The following is a 16,161-nucleotide window of genomic DNA, read 5'->3' on the forward strand; positions in this document are numbered from 1 at the left end:
AAGTGCACACTGATAAAAGAAATAACATTGGCCAGGCACAGTGGCTCACGCCTGTAATCCCAGCACTTTGGGAGGCAGAGACAGGTGGATCACTTGAGGTCAGGAGTTCAAAACCAGCCTGTCCAACATGGTGAAACCCCCCTCTACTAAAAATAGAAAAATTAGCCAGGCATCGTGGTGCACGCCTGTAATCCCAGCCACTCAGGAGGCTGAGACACGAGAATTGCTTGAACCTGGGAGACGGAGGTTGCAGTGAGCCGAGATCATGTCACCGCACTCCAGCCTGGGCGACAGAATAAGACTCTGTCTCAAAAACAAAACAAAAACTAAAACGTTTTGGAACTAGATAGAGGCGATGATTGCACAACATTATGAATGTACTAAATGCCACAGAATTGTCCAGTTTAAAATGGTTAATTTTATGTTTTAGTAAATTTCATCTCAATTTCTCTAAAAGGTGAGTTGATCTTAAAGTATTACATATGAGGTACACAGGTGTGGGGGGGTGTTATGGTACAGGAAATAACAAAAACTTGAACACCCCTGTTGTAAGCCATCCCTCTTGAGGGAGTGGGGACTTTGAAAACCTGAGAGAAGGCCAGGTATGGTGGCCCGTGCCTGTAATCCCAGCACTTTGGGAGGCCGAGGTGGGTGGATCACCTGAGATTGGGAGTTCGAGACCAGCCTGGCCAACATGGTGAAACCCCATCTCTACTAAAAATATGAAAAAATTAGCCAGGCGTGGTGGTGCACACCTGTAACCCCAGCTACTCGGGAAGCTGAGGCAGGAGAATCACTTGAACCCAGAGGTTGCACTGAGCCAAGATTGCAGCATTACACTCCAGCCTGAGCAACAGGAACGAGACTCCATCTCAAAAAAAAAAAAAAAAACCTGAGAGAAGCCCCTTGGTCCCAGCCTTTCTCTGACAGCCACGGTGACAGGCTCAGCTGTCCTCAGAGTACAGCCCTGTCACTGGCCTTGCTCCTGTCTCAGGGCTGGGAAGACTGTTGATGTTGTCATTCCAAAGATCCCACCTGGATCAGGGAACATTCCCCACAGAAAGGTCAGCCGTACAGTGCCAGATTCTCCAGGAGAAATTCACCAAAGAAGTGGAGTCCCCTTGGGGACAGATTCAACTTGTATTGTCAGCCAGGAGCTGACGTGGCACTTCTGAGAAGAGGCGGGTGCACCTGCTGGCAGGTGCTTTGTGCACCTTTCAGACAGGTCAGGATCCAGCCTGTAGGCAAATTTACTTTTGCTTTGGCTTGTAAAACCGGACCTGCCCAGCCTTCATTCTTTCCCTGGAGAACACCTAAGGCCCCGAAGCCCCTAAGGCCAGGAAGCCCGGCCTACTGATTTCCAGTGAGGCCACGAATCCCCTCCCTGGTTAGCAATTTGGTTTTCACTGCCTTGGGGGAGAGGGCCTGCCCTTGCTTGAGAGGAAGAACCTGGAAGGCTCGGCTCAGTCTCTTCTCTTGGAAGAGAAGAGTGTGTGTGCAGAAGGGAGTAGAAAATGTTAGAGGTGTTTCATCTTCTTGACAAAATGACATTGTAAGATGTGTGTATATGTTTTTAAAAATAGTACATAGGGGCTGAACATGGTGGCTCACTCCTGTAGTCCAGTACAGGGAGGCGGAGGTGGGAGTATCGCTTGAGGTCAGGAGTTCCAGACCAGCCTGGGCAATGTAGGAAGACTTCATCTCTACAAAAAAGAAAGAAAGAAAGAAAGAAATTTTAATTAGCCAGGCATGGTGATGCATGCCTATAGTTCCAGCTACTTGAGAGGCTGAGGTGGGAGACCTCCCTTGAGCCTGGGAGGTTGAGGCTACAAGAAGCTGTGTTCATGCAACTGTACTCCAGCCTGGGCAACAGAGCAAGGCCCTGTCTCAAAAATATGTATAGGCTGGGCGCGGTGGCTCACGTCTGTAATCCCAACACGTTGGGAGGCTGAAGCAGGCGGATCACTTGAGGCCAGGAGTTGGAGACCAGCCTGACCAACGTGGTGGAACCCTGTCTCTACTAAAAATACAAAAAAAGTTAACCAGGCGTAGTGACGCACACCTGTAATCCCAGCTACTCAGGAGGCTGAGGCAGGAGAATTGCCTGAACCCAGGAGGCTGAGATTGCAGTGAGCTGAGATCGCACCATTGCACTCAAGTCAGGGTGACAGAATGACTCCATCTCCAAAAAATAATAATAATAAATATATATATGTGTGTATGTGTGTGTATATATACACACACACATACAATACATATATTTTATATATATAACATGGGTATGTGAGTATTTGTATATATTTGTATTTCATTAACAGTAATGTAATCATTGTTTTTCAGACCTGCTTTTTTAAAGGCTGCAGAAAACTTCACTCTTCTGGTTAAGAACAACGTCTGGTATCCCAAATTTAATTTCAGCAAGTAAGTGGTGGCCGCGTGTGTTGCGTGGGTTCACCAGGCTCTTGGAGAAACTTCTGGCTCTTCTCTCTTCTCTGAGGTTTTCCTTGCTCTGATTTTCTGCTTCCTCTCGACTTTAGGAGGAATATCCTTCCCAACATCACCACTACCTACCTCAAGTCGTGCATTTATGACGCTAAAACAGATCCCTTCTGCCCCATATTCCGTCTTGGCAAAATAGTGGAGAATGCAGGACACAGCTTCCAGGACATGGCCGTGGAGGTGGGTGCGGGTCCTGGCTCTCCTGACCCAGCCCTGGAGGCATCTCGTGCCAGGCGCTGAGGAAAGCCTCGCCGTGTCTCTGCTGCTCACCCCCAGGGAGGCATCATGGGCATCCAGGTCAACTGGGACTGCAACCTGGACAGAGCCGCCTCCCTCTGCTTGCCCAGGTACTCCTTCCGCCGCCTCGATACACGAGATGTCGAGCACAACGTGTCTCCTGGCTACAATTTCAGGTGGGCGTGAGCTTGGACCCCTCGCTCATGTTGTGGGAGGTGCTGGGGCTGGGTACACGCCAGTGGGGGCACCCACGCCCGCTGAAGACTAGCACTCAGGCAGCACCCCAAGGACAGGCTGCTGGTCCCCCATCCAAGGCAGCAGGAAGGCCATGCCGGGAAAATGCGCTTAGTGGTGTCCTGCTCCGGGGCCATCCCAGCCCCCGAGAACCCTCCTTGCCCTTTCCTGCCACAAGAAACATGTTGAGATAGTTCTTAGAGCAGCCAGGAGAGGCTGGGGGCTTGAGCTTTCCAGCACCAGCCTCAGCCATGACCTCCATTCACTGTCTCGAGGAGCGGATGATCCATGATCCTCCAGTCCAAAGGCCTCTGGGGCCTGGCCCAGGAATTGGTTTCTCAAAGGTTGAACCTGTGCCAGAATCTCCAGAGTGCAGGGGACACCGGTTTGAGGCCCCTGAAAGGCCTTGCTTGGTTCCCTGCTGCAAATGCTGGCATCTCAGTGTCCGGGGGTAGTTGTAAGCAAGTCCCACAAACAGTGGCTTGCAACCACAGGACTTGATTCTCTCGCAGTTCTGGAGGCCACAACCTAAAATCTAGGCGTCAGCGGGGCCGTGCTCGCTCTGAAGGCTCTGGAGAGAGTCCTTACTTGTCTCTCCCGGCTTCTGGTAGCCCACGGCATTCCTTGGCTTGTGGACGCATCACTCCAGTACTCTGCCTCTGCCGTCATGAGGCCTTCTGCCCTGTGTGTGTCTCTGTGTCTTTTCTTCTTGTAAGGACAGCAGTCACTGAATTTAGGGCCCACCCTACTCCAGTATGACCTCATCTTAACAAATTACGTCTGCCAAGATCTTATTTCCAAATAAGGTCACACTCCCAGGCTTCAGGGAGATGTGAATTTTGGGGGACACACTGTTCAACCCACTACAGCTGATGATCTCATGACAGGGTCTTATTGCCACTTCCTTGAGGCAGCAGAATCTGTAGCCAGGTACATTTCCATGTACCCTTTGTTGCATTTTTCACACTCCTTAAAAAAGAGGCCCTCCAGGCTGGGCGCAGTGACTCATGCCTGTAATCCTAGCACTTTGGGAGGCCAAGACAGGCAGATCACCTGAGGTCGGGAGTTCAAGACCAGCCTGGCCAGCATGGCGAAACCCCGTCTCTACTAAAAAAAAAAAAAAAATACAAAAATTAGCTGGGCATGATGGCGCATGCCTGTAATCCTAGCTACTTGGGAGGCTGAGGCAGGAGAATCACTTGAGCCAGGGAGGCAGAGGTTGCAGCGAGCCAAGATCGCACCACTGCACTCCAGCCCCTGCGACAAAGCAAGTCTCCGTCTCAGGGGAAAAAAAAAAAAAAAAAAAAGAGGCCCTGCAAGGACCTTCCTGGGCGCGTTCAGCGGCACTTTGGACTGCACTTGCCTCCCTCTAGTGGTGACATGTGGAATCTGATCCATATGGGATCCTAAGACCTCTGTAATTGTGGGATCTCCTGTCCTTTTGAAACTTCTGGCTCACTGAGTAAAGTAGGTATTTGAATTTTTCTTTTCTAACAGTTAGATTTGTGTTATTCCATCTCTGCTGTCACATACTTCTTGTGGAAACCTCAAGCTTAGGTCAGAGCCCTAAAACAGAAAGACCTCACGACGCCTATCCCCTGACCTCGGCCAGCACCAGGCCCTGCCTGTCTCCCAGGCCTGGCCCATGGCATGGAAGTTGTGGGCCAGATAAAGCATGGACCTAGGGTGTGGGCCGAGGCTCCTGGCGGATCTCTGGAGAACATGGGGTAGCAGATGGTATGTCTTGATGGTTCTTCACCAACCATCCATCCCCTGCTCACGCGTGTGCGCACTCTCTCGCTCGCTCTCTCTCTTTTTTTTTTAAGGGAGTGATTTGCTCTGTCCCCCAGGTTGGAGTGCAGTGGCGTGATCTCAGCTCACTGCAACCTTTACCTCCCGAGTTCAAGCGATTCTCCTGCCTCAGCCTTCTGAGTAATTAGGATTACAGGCACCCGCCACCACACCCAGCTAATTTTTTGTATTTTTATTAGAGATGGGGTTTCTCCATGTTGACCAGGCTGGTCTCGAGCTCCTCACCTCAAGTGATCCACCCACTTCAGCCTCCCAAAGTGCCAGAATTATAGGTGTGAGCCACCACGCCTGGCCATATATTTTTAAATGGTCTTATTGAGATGCAATTCACATGCCATACCGTTCACCCATTTGAAGTGCAGAATTCATCGTTTTTTCACTATATTCACAGATAAGTGCAACCTTCGCCACAGTCCATTTTAGAACATTTCCATCATCTCAAAAAGAAACCCTGCACCCTTCTGTCATTCCCCTGCCCCTGGCAACAGTGGTCTACTTTCTGTCTCTGCAGATGTGCCTCTTCTGGGCATTTCATATAAATAGAATCAATATGTGGCCTTTCGTGTCTGGCTCCTTCCCCTTAGCCTGATGTTTTCAAGCTTCATACATGTTGTAGCCTGTGTCAGTACCTCGTCTCTTTTTATGGCCAAATATTCTGTTGTGTTGACAGACAACGTTTTGTTCATCTCTTTATCTGTGTGACAAATCAGTGGTTCTTGTTGTTGTTCTTCTTCTTGAAGACTGTGTGCACAGAATCAATGTTTCTTTGAAAAAATAAAAAAGAAAGCCCTGGGTCAAGAGATTGAGATCATCCAGGCCAATCTGGTGAAACCCCGTCTCTATTAAACAATCCAAAAATCAGTTGGGCGTGGTGACGCGCACCTGTAGTCCCAGCACTTGGGAGGCTGAGGCAGAATTGCTTAAACCTGGGAGGTGGAGGTTGCAGTGAGCTAAGATTGGTGCCCCTACACTCCAGCCTGGCAACAGAGGGAGACTCCATCTCAAAAAAAAAAAAAAAAAGGCCCTGCACGGATGCTGTGTTTGGGGCTGGCTTAGTCCCCTCCTGCAATGCTGGCTGGTCACATTCTTACTGTTAGATGTTGGAAGCCAGGGTCCCTTGAGGGAGGCAGGTGGGATATACCAAGTGGGATGTTGAGAGCAAACTGTTCAGGTTCAGGAGGGGATGGTGGTGCTGGAGAAAGAGGTCTCCCTGTGTCCCCTCCACCTCATGGGTCCCGCGTCTTCCTGCTTGCACAGCCCGCCTCAGCCAGGAGAGGCCCCGAGCCGCTCCAGCATCTGTTCAGCCAGCAGAGTGGACCATTCGCCCATACCAGCTCCACTCTAACATCCTCTCCCAGGGCCCAAGGTCCTGCCCCAGCCATCTCCCCCGATCCATCCTCCTTCTCCTCAGGTTTGCCAAGTACTACAGAGACCCGGCTGGCAAGGAGCAGCGCACGCTCATCAAGGCCTACGGCATCCGCTTCGACATCATCGTGTTTGGGAAGGTAGCTCGCCGCCACTGGCTCCCCTCCGTCACTCCCTGCAGGGACAAGGGGCCTCTCCCTGCCCCCGCAGAAACACTTTTTTTCTTTTTCTCTGTCTTGGCAGGCAGGGAAATTTGACATCATCCCCACCATGATCAACATCGGCTCTGGCCTGGCGCTGCTGGGCATGGTGAGTGGGCTAGGCCCTGCCTTCACCCTCACGGTGAGGTGAGACCCTGGGCTGGGCTCCTGGTCCTGGCCCTGGGCCTGAGACCTCAGATGTGTTTCTAGACTTGACCCTCTGGCCTTCTTTCCCTTGGCCCCCAGCCCTCCTCCCACCTTCCCTTCGCCAAGACCACACCCCTTGGGTCCCAGCCTTCTCCCAAGAGATGGGGGTGCCTTTCCATTCCGGTAAAGATTCCAGGCTTCTCAGGAAGAGGCACGCAAAGAATAAGAGGGGCTGCAATCCTGGCTCACTCTTGCCCTGTGCTCAATTCAGGCGACCGTGCTGTGTGACGTCATAGTCCTCTACTGCATGAAGAAGAGACTCTACTATCGGGAGAAGAAATACAAGTATGTGGAAGATTATGAGCAGGTGCGCCCCCTCCTGGCCCCCGGCAGGTGCAGGCCTCTTATCTCCCGGGGGCGGGAGCCCTGGGCGTGGGCCCGTCTGGGAGGCCATCCTGCAGAGGCTGGCGCCAGTGTGGCGCAGTGTCCCCTGTTAACTCGGCCGTCCCGCCACTCAGCAGCTGCTCCATCCCTAGGCCCGTACTTGATTGACTCTTTAAACCCAGCCTCGTTTCAATGAGCGATATCTCAAGTTGGTTATGATAATGCATGCTCTGAGAACGCCTGTGTGCACACACTACTTCAGTTCACCTTGTGGAACAGGAAAGGTCGGGTTCCAGGCCTGGGACCAACTTGAGAACCCCTGACAGTGAAGTCCCTGGCACCGCCCTCCCGCCTGCCACAAGGGGTCCCAGGGGCACCTTGATCTGCTTGTGTCCTTCTTTGCAGGGTCTTGCTAGTGAGCTGGACCCGTGAGGCCTACCCCACACCTGGGCTCTCCACGGCCCCATCGAAGAACAGAGAGGAGGAGGAGGGAGAAATGGCCACCACATCACCCCAGAGAAAGTTCTGGAACCTGATTGAGTCTCCACTCCACAAGTACACAGGGTTCCCCAGCAGCTCCTGTGTGTTGTGTGCAGGATCTGTTTGACCACTCGGCCCAGGAGGTCACTAATCTGTTCTTGGCTGGGTCAACTCTGTTATTCCCGCAACCTGGGGTTGTGAGGGGGAGCGCTGGCCCGAGGAAGTGGCACTGCTGTGACTTTCAGGGCTGGAGCTGGCTTTGCTCAGAAGCCTCCTGTCTCCAGCTCTCTCCTGGACAGGCCCAGTTCTCTGAGGCACGGCGGCTCTGTTGGAGCACTTTATGTGGCAGGGGAGGCCGCCTGGTTGCAGTCACTAGACTTGTAGCAGGCCTGGGCTGCAGGCTTCCCCCAACCATTCCCTGCAGCCATGAGGCAGAGCTGGCATTTCTCCTCAGAGAAGCGCTGTGCTGAAGTGATTAAGGACCAGACATTAAAACGTGATTTTCTTAATCCCTGTCTGTTGTCTCGTAGCATGTGCTAGAACTTTCCTTCCTACCCTTTACGACAACCAGTAAATCCACTTGTCCGGCTTACTGTGCTCAGAAAAGGTCCATGGGATAGTCTATTTCTGGCGCTTATGCACATTTTCCCCTACTTCTTTATTTATTTTTGAGGCAGAGTCTCACTCTGCCACCCAGGCTGGAGTGCAGTGGCACAATCTCTGCACACTACAACCTCCACCTCCCGGGTTCAAGCGATTCTCCTGCCTCAGCCTCCCGAGTAGCTGTGATTACAGGCACACACCACCATGACCAGCTAATTTTTGTATTTTTAGTAGAGACAGGGTTTCATCATGTTGGCCACGAGGCTGGTCTCGAACTCCTGACCTCAAACGATCCGCCTCCCTTAGCCTCTCAAAGTGATTGGATTACAGGTGTGCGCCACCACGCCTGGCCTATTTATTTTTATTACCCAGGCTGGAGTGCAGTGGCGCGATCACTGCTCACTGCAGCCTCCATCTGCTGGGCTTAAGTGATCCTCCTACCTCAGCCTCCCACAGTACTGGGATTACAGGCATGAGCCACCGCACCCAGCTGCCTACTTTTTAAAGCCTAATAATTTCTGTCATGAGCTTGTCTTCCTATACAGTTCACAGGACACTTTTTCTATAGTGACATCTTACCTGTGCTTCCTTTTGACATAATATTACAATTCTATGCTGTGGGCAACAATTTCTGGTAACATGGAAGTGGCTTCCTCTCCCCTCCCCGTTTGCTTCCCGAAAGTCTCCAGCCAAAAGCAGCAGCACGCATACCTAGCTCCGCTCAGGTTCGAGATGTTCATGAAGCTATTTCCGGCTGTGACTACATACCAACTAAATTGTTTTTTTGTGCTTTTTTGTTTTTGAGACAGAGTCTTGCCCTATTGCCCAGGCTGGAGTGCAGTGGCACAATCTCGGCTCACTGCAACCTTCGCCTCCTGGGTTCAAGCAATTTTCCTGCCTCAGCCTCCCAAGTAGCTGGGATTACAAGCATCTGCCACCATACACGGCTAATTTTTGTATTTTTAGTAGAGACAGAGGTTCACCATGTTGGCCAGGCTGGTCTCGAACTCCTGACCTCATGATCCACTGCCTCAGCCTCCGAAAGTGCTGGGATTACAGGCATGAGCCACCGAGCCCAGCCACACACCAGCTGAATTCTGCTTCAGGTATTCAGAATCTCCCTAGAGGAAGCAGTTTGCCCTTTGCCTCTGCCATTAATTCACTTCCAAGTACTGAGGGGAACCATTATTTTAGAAATACTCTGCGTCTGCTAGATAAATGGCTAACCTGGGCTTTTCTTGCTCTTGGAAAAAAAAAAGTTTACCAACTCCCTTTATTGAAGCTCTGGTTCATGCTGCCTTTAAAAAAAAAAAAAAAAAAAAAAAAAATTGCTTGTTGCCTGTAATCCCAGGACTTTGGAAGGCCAAGGTATCCACTTAAGTATAGGCATTCAAGACCAGCCCGGTCAACATGGTGAGACCCTGTCTCTACAAAAAGTTAAATTAGCCGGGTGTGGTGGTGTATATCTGTAGTTCCAGCTACTTGGGTGGCTGAGGCCGGAGGATCACTTGAGCCCAGAGGTTGAGGCTGCAGTGAGCTATGATGGTGCCACTGTACTCCAGCCTGGGCACCAGAGTGAGACCCTGTCTGAAAAAATAAACAGTGCTGGGCACATGGGTCAAATGAAGCTGGAATGCTTAGGACTGCTGATATGGGCTGAATGTGTCTACCGAAATTCACATGTTGGAAACTTAATCCCCAATGCAACCTTATTGGGAGGTGAAGCCTTGGGGAGGTGACTGAGTCAGGACTGTGCTGCCCTCATGAATGGGGTCGGTGCCCTATCCAAGGGCTAGAGAGGGAGATCATCCCGTCTGCCCTGCCAGTGTCTGCCATGCGAGGACAACTCTTCCTCCCTCCAAAGGACGCAGCACCAGGGCACCCTCTTGGAAGCAGACAGCAGCCCTCACCAGATACCAAACCTGCCAGCACCTTGATCTTGAGCTTCCTGGCCTCCAGAAGTATGAGAAATCAATTTTTATTCTTTATAAATTACCCAGTCTTAGGTCCTCTGTAACAGCAGCACAAAACAGACTGAAGGCAATGGGTGTATCTATGACCTTGCACGTTAAGGACTGATGGTCACTGGCTGTCTTCCGAAGTGGGGGAGATGTTGTTTAGCCTCCTCTTTTCTAAAATAGAAGAGTGAAAGCCAGCGTTGGGGTGCGGGATGGGGGTGTTTCCAGATGCCATGAACACCAGCAGGGGGCTGGGTGTGGTGATGTGTGCCCGTCACCCCAGCACTTCAGGAGGCTGAGGCAGGAGGATTACTTGGGCCAAGAGTTTGAGACCGACCAGCCTGGGCAACATATAGCAAGACCTCATCCCTACAAATAATTTAAAAATTAGCCAGGCATGGTGGTGCACACCTGTAGTTCCAGCTACTTGGGAGGCTGAGGTGGGAGGATGGCTTGAGTCCAGGAGTTTGAGACCAGGCCTGGGCAATATAGTGAGATTCTGTCTCTATAAAAAATTTAAGAATTACCTGGGTGCGGGGGCGGGTGTGGTGGTGGGCCCCTGTGGTCCCAGCTACTTTGGAACCTGAGGTGGATGGATCACTTAAGCCTGAGAGGTGGAGGCTGCAGTGAGCCGAGACTGCCACTGAACTCCAACCTGGGTGACAGAACGAGACCCTGTCTCAAAAAAGAAAAAAAGAAAACCAGAAGGGTTCTGCTGGCAAATTCTAACTCTTGGACAACTGACTTAACTTTTGGAGCCTCACCTCACAATGATCCATAAAACGGGGTTAATCCCTACCTCAGGGGGTAAAGTATCACATGGCATACCAGGCCATAGTTCAGTGTGACTAGACTGCTCCGGGGCTGCACACCTGTCTGGCCTCCACCAGAATCTTGCGATTACCTGCCTGCGAGAGCAGTGCTGCTAAAACTTCAGCATGCAGATGAGTCACCTGGGGAGCAGGTTTAAGCCAAGCCTGGGCATCTGCATTTCTTTTTTAATTTTTGAGACACGGTCTCGCCCTGTTGCCCAGTCTGGTGTGCAGTGGCATGATCACAGCTCACTGAAGCCTTGACCTCCAGGGCTCACACAATCCCCTCACCTCAGCCTCCCGAGTAGCTGTGGGACCACAGGCATGCACCACCACACTCGATTAATTTTGTAATTTTTTTTCTTTTTTTTTTTTTTAGAGAGATGGGGTCTTGCCATGTTGTCCAGGCTGGTCTCGAACTCCTGGACTCAAGCAATCCTTCCGCCTTGGCCTCCCAAAGTGCTGGGATTGCAGGCGTGAACCACCGTGCCCAGCTGGCACCTGCGTTTCTAGCCCACTCGCAGGTGACACTGGCGCTGCTGGTCTGGGAACCACACTGAGTAGCGAGGTCCTAGGACATGCTCTAAATTAGAGATCCGCTGAATACATTAGCTTTGACTTGGGCGTCTGACCTCACTGTCAGCCTGAGGAAGGAATACAGACATCAGGGCAGATGGCCTAAATAAACAACAACCAATACAAACCTCCCAAAGAGGCCCAGGCTTTGCACCATTTTGCTGTCTGTTTATTTCAACTTTACAGAGAAGCTTAAACATCTGTGGAAAAACACGAAAGGCTTATTTTTCTCTTAAGTTCATGTACTTTTTAGTGATAAATACACAGTATTTAACTTTATACACCTGATAAAAGGAAAATGCATAGTAGAAAGGGTCAGGAATGAAACAGAAGCATCGGGCGTTGAATTGATCACAGAGTAGAAAAGTCTGCAGTCCCCAGAAACTCGGCCTCCAGCTGGAGAGGGGAACCAGCGTACCCTGAAACTTCCCTAGCACCTTGGAAGCAAGTGGAGGTCATGGTTCTTCCACTCGGCAACGTGAAGCTCCCTGCTGGAAGACAAGTGACAGCGACAGGCCAGGCCTGTGTCCACCTGCACAGGCATTCTCCTTGTTCCAGAAAGGCTCTGAGGATGGGAGCCCTGCCTCTCAGGAAAGGCCAAGCCAGGGGGGAGAGGCCTCTGCAGCCCTAAGTGTCAACAAGGGGCTCAATAAGGCTTTCTGGGAGCCACTGGCAGCTGGTGGGATGGAAGGGGGAGGTGGAAAAGGGTAGAGGAAATGGGAAGTGGATGGAGGGTTTGTGCTTCCTTCGAGGCCACAGGTGCAGGCCACAGGTTGCTTACACCAGATTGGTCCCACAGATGAGCCAGCAATGGAAGAAATTATGGGCATCCTCTTTGCCCCCCTGGAAGAGCTGCTCGTAACAGCACCTCCTTTCCTGACAGAGCTGGCTTTGGAAAAATCAATGTGCTCCAACAGAGTGGCAGCTCAAATGCTTTGTGTTTACAGCTATCTTGGCTTATCCTTTTCATGTGGGGTGGGTCCTTTCCACAGCTTGCTTTGGTGTTTTTTCGTTAAAAAAAAAAAAAAAAAAGTCATCAATGTGGGCCTCCCCCACCCCACTGCCCCCACAGCTGGGTGCTGCCTGATTGCTGGCATTCCCTGGAAGAAATCTTAGATGGAAGGTTCCATGGTGGGGAGAAATGGCATTGTCTGATGCAGCTGTGTAAACAAGAGAAGCCCTGCAGAAGCTCTGAGCACTGCCGCCCCCTGGGCCAGCCACCGGGCCAGGCCAGAGCCCACACAAGCAGGCTGGGCCTAAGACTAGGGACCCGCTGGCTTTAACTTCTGCAAGGTGCTTATTGCAAACTAACCAAGCCCCTTCTGGTGCCAGAAGGGGTGGAGCTATTGAGTCCTCTCCCCATAAACGTAAAGTCAGGAGGGCAAGAGGAAGTGCTGGGTTACAAAGACCCAGCAGGCAGGCCAGACGGCCCTCTCTAGACTACCTGTCCTTTGCTCTTCAAAACCAGCATTCCCTAATTCTGAACTGCTTATAAGATAGCAAAACAAGTCTGGCTAAACTATAGTCAAGAGCTTAGGATCTATGGAAGCCAAGAAGGCCCAGGGCTCCATGAATGGGCTGGGCAGGGGCACACGGTCTTGCCCTTGTCTGAGAAGTCCTCACACCAGAAGTCCTCACACTGATCAGATGTAAACGACGGGGAAGCAGAGTTTCCCAGTGCCGTCTTTCCCCAGTCCAGATTCTGCCAAGCCCTGGAAAGCAGAGCTGGAAATCTTCCAGAGTCCTTCCAGCTTTCATCCCCCTCAACTTCACACTCCCCTACCTGTGACTCTGAAAGGAGTCACACTTGAACCTCAACCAAACTTCCCAATATTAATTGGAAGTCAAAAAGATGAACCCTTTCTTGCTGGACTGTTAGCTACAAAGGGGAACTTCCTGTGCCAAGTCCTGGTTTCCTCATAGCCCGAGGGGTGCTGTGGGTTTCAACAATCTTCTCTAAAAGGGTGTCCCAAGGTTATTGTGTGAAGTCTAGGGAAGCTCAGATCCTCAGGATGAACACTTGTCTTTCGGTCCAGTGAAAGCATTTCCCAACTGGCCCTCCAGAAACTGGATATTTCATTGACCACAACAATCAGCTAGGATTTAAAATGAAAACAAAACCTTAGCAGTCTTTAGAATACACAGGTTATGAACTAGCTAAGCTGCTAATATACACAGGCGGGCATAGGTTTCATCGGCTCTAACTGATCACATGTCTGAAACCGTGAAATATATCCTGGAAGCTCTAAATAATTTCTGAACTACTGTGCTTTAGAGTTCAGTCTAGTTAGAGACTTGAAAATGTTTTTTGTTTAATCTTAAGCCATGTAATGTACATGGAAGCATAGGATTTCACCCTGAAGTTTTTGTAATTGGACAAAGAGATTTACCAGAGCTCGGTCAACTATCTCAGAAACCTACTTTGAGCAGCTGTCATGAAGAAACACGTTCAGTCTTTCAGGAGAAACTTTTTCCCACCACAGCTGCTGAATACCCTTCCAGGCTTGGAAAATCCCCTTCCAGAAGCACTTATTAAATTTCAAGCCCTTTCCGCCTTCCTGACAATTCTACCCATTAAAAAATTTAAAAATCCTTCTTACAAATAAGTTGCATCAAAGCTCCCTGCAGCTACTGAGGGCCAGCCCTGCTCTGACTCCTTGAGACCATGGCTCTGGAAGGTGCCATGGTTTGGGGTTTGTACAAGGAGCCACATCTAGCCCCCTACTCCCTATCAAATGTAGCAAACACCTCCATGGCCTGAGACCACCGGAGTTTCCTGCTCACCTTTCCACAGTTGTCAAACCCCACACACAGTCACTTGGTATATCTGACACGGTTCTGAAAATCACAATGAAGGATTTTTGGCATAAAAACGTTTTAAAAAGCAATTGTCCCAAAATGCACATGGGTTTGGGTCTGCAACTCCTCACACCCGCCTGTTCAGCCAGCCAGCGGCCAAGGTCGACGTCATGGAGTCAAGTCCTTTTTTTTTTTTTTTTTTTTTTTGGCCCCTTTAAAACAACAAAGGAAAAAACAGATAACCAGAGATGACGATCGAGGCTCTACACACGTGCTGGGTTTCCGTAGGACATGCTGCTATGGAAACGCGGTGCAGCAGCCCCCAAGAGGCGATGCGGCGCGCATGCGAGGTCGAGCGATCCAGGCAGCTACTCGGGCTCCATCGCCTCCTCCGGCCGCGGTGGATGCATGCGTGCGGGGGAGCCGGGGGCGGGGGCCCGGCATCTTTCCACGCAGGGACTGCCTCTCACAAGAGCACTTCCTCCTCCCCCACGGGGGGCGGGTCGGTGCCCTGGAGGTTGTCTTCGCTGCCTTGCTTCCTGCTCCCCGAACAGAAAACCAACATTAAGACTCCGAGAAATGCCAGCGAGGCCCTGAGCCAGCTGCTCCCACCTCTGGGCCCCCTGCCCAAGTGGGCCGTCGCGCACCCCCTGGAACGTGATCTAGGTAACTCAGTCTTTGAGATCCTCTCCCCTTTTCCTTGCTCACATAAATTTTTCAAAGGAGACTTTGCACCCAACTCCTCTGTAAATGAAAGACCAGCATCATTTGCCAAAAATAGCAAGGAACTGTACAACTGTTCCAAAACTATGTAACACCAAAAATCATTGCACAAATCCCACGTAGAAGGCACCCCCCACCCTATGGCGCCTGTCATACCAGGTTTTTAGGTACTTCGACCCCCCACTTAGGCTATGAGCTCTTACAGGGAAGGGACTGTGACGCTTGTCCTCAGTCACCAGATGTTGAGTTCCTTGTGTGGGGGGTGATCAGAGCCTCCCCTGCCTGGCCTGGCACACAGCTGGCCCTCAAGAAAGGGCTGCTGACAACTGCTCCAGGGATCCTCCCGCCTCAGCCTTCCTGCAGCCAGCCCTGAGGTAGGAGCACCTCAGACAGAAGAGGAGGCCCCTTCCTTCTTGGAAGTGGGAGAAGGAGAGCCCTTGTGTCCCTGAAGAGCCCAGGCTGGAGCCACCAATGTGACAGCATGGATGGTGTGACAGATGCAATGGGAATCCCCAAGGAGGGGCCCATCCCCTCACCACCATCACACAAGCTCCCCCGTTCTTAGGGAGGCCACTGGGCATGCCATGGGTTACTGTCTGTCCCTCCCCAACAACAGTCCGTGTCTCCTGTCCAGGAGGGAGACTGTCCTTACACAAGGGAAGAGAAAGCGTGATGTCTGGCTTGCTATGTTTCTGATGGAGAATGCGGGTAAGGTCCCCGGAGAGAGGTCAGGCCTTCAGTCTCTGCCCTCGCAGTTGCCTGTTGGTAAGGGCTGGGTCTCACTGCAGACAGCAGGCAGGGCTCCAGTCCAAGACCCCCAGTGCCTGAATCAGCTCTGTGAGCTCCCACGACCAAGGCATCCCACATGCTGGGGGCTGAGGGCAGGGGATCACAGGTGAGGGAAGGAAGGGGCAGTACAGCCCTTTGGGCCACTCTCCATCTGCTGGTGTCTTGCAATTTTGATCTCATTGAAATTAAGGCCAGGCACAGTGGCTCACGCCTGTAATCCCACTACTTTGGGAGGCCGAGGCAGGCAGATCACCTGAGGTCAGGAGTTCTAGACCAGCCTGGCCAACATGGTGAAACCCTGTCTCTACTAAAAAAATACAAAAATTAGCTGGGCATGGTGGCATACATCTATAATCCCAGCTACTCAGGAAGCTGAGGCAGGAGAATCGCTTGAGCCTCGGAGACAGACGTTGCAGTGAGCCAAGACCACACCGCCATACTCCAACACTCCAGCCTGGGCGACAGAGTGAGACCCTGTCTCAAAAAAAAAAAAAAAAAAGAAAATAGAAAAGAAACCAAGAGCAGACTTGCTCACAGACAGGA

General features: G+C 51.3%; 2 protein-coding genes across 5 annotated transcripts in view; one reads left to right on the forward strand and one right to left on the reverse strand.

The window, feature by feature from the left end:
* The window catches only part of P2RX4 (purinergic receptor P2X, ligand gated ion channel, 4), a 23,209-nt gene extending 15,342 nt beyond the window's left edge, over nt 1–7,867 (forward strand). The window contains exons 6-12 of the mRNA XM_011964444.1: nt 2,341–2,421; nt 2,538–2,679; nt 2,776–2,912; nt 6,194–6,287; nt 6,391–6,456; nt 6,766–6,861; nt 7,284–7,867. Of these exons, the coding sequence (XP_011819834.1) occupies nt 2,341–2,421; nt 2,538–2,679; nt 2,776–2,912; nt 6,194–6,287; nt 6,391–6,456; nt 6,766–6,861; nt 7,284–7,310 (643 nt within the window). The 3' untranslated portion in view covers nt 7,311–7,867. The remainder of the gene's footprint in view (nt 1–2,340; nt 2,422–2,537; nt 2,680–2,775; nt 2,913–6,193; nt 6,288–6,390; nt 6,457–6,765; nt 6,862–7,283) is intronic.
* Nucleotides 7,868–11,457: 3,590 nt separating this feature from the next.
* Nucleotides 11,458–16,161, reverse strand: part of CAMKK2 (calcium/calmodulin-dependent protein kinase kinase 2, beta) — an 81,396-nt gene continuing 76,692 nt past the window's right edge. For all 4 annotated transcript variants that reach the window (XM_011964441.1, XM_011964439.1, XM_011964440.1 and 1 more), the window contains one exon: nt 11,458–14,645. In XM_011964441.1, the coding sequence (XP_011819831.1) occupies nt 14,573–14,645 (73 nt within the window). In that variant the 3' untranslated portion in view covers nt 11,458–14,572. The remainder of the gene's footprint in view (nt 14,646–16,161) is intronic.

The sequence above is a fragment of the Mandrillus leucophaeus genome, unplaced genomic scaffold, assembly GCF_000951045.1.
Source record: "Mandrillus leucophaeus isolate KB7577 unplaced genomic scaffold, Mleu.le_1.0 Scaffold7, whole genome shotgun sequence".
Classification (NCBI taxonomy): Eukaryota; Metazoa; Chordata; class Mammalia; order Primates; family Cercopithecidae; genus Mandrillus; species Mandrillus leucophaeus.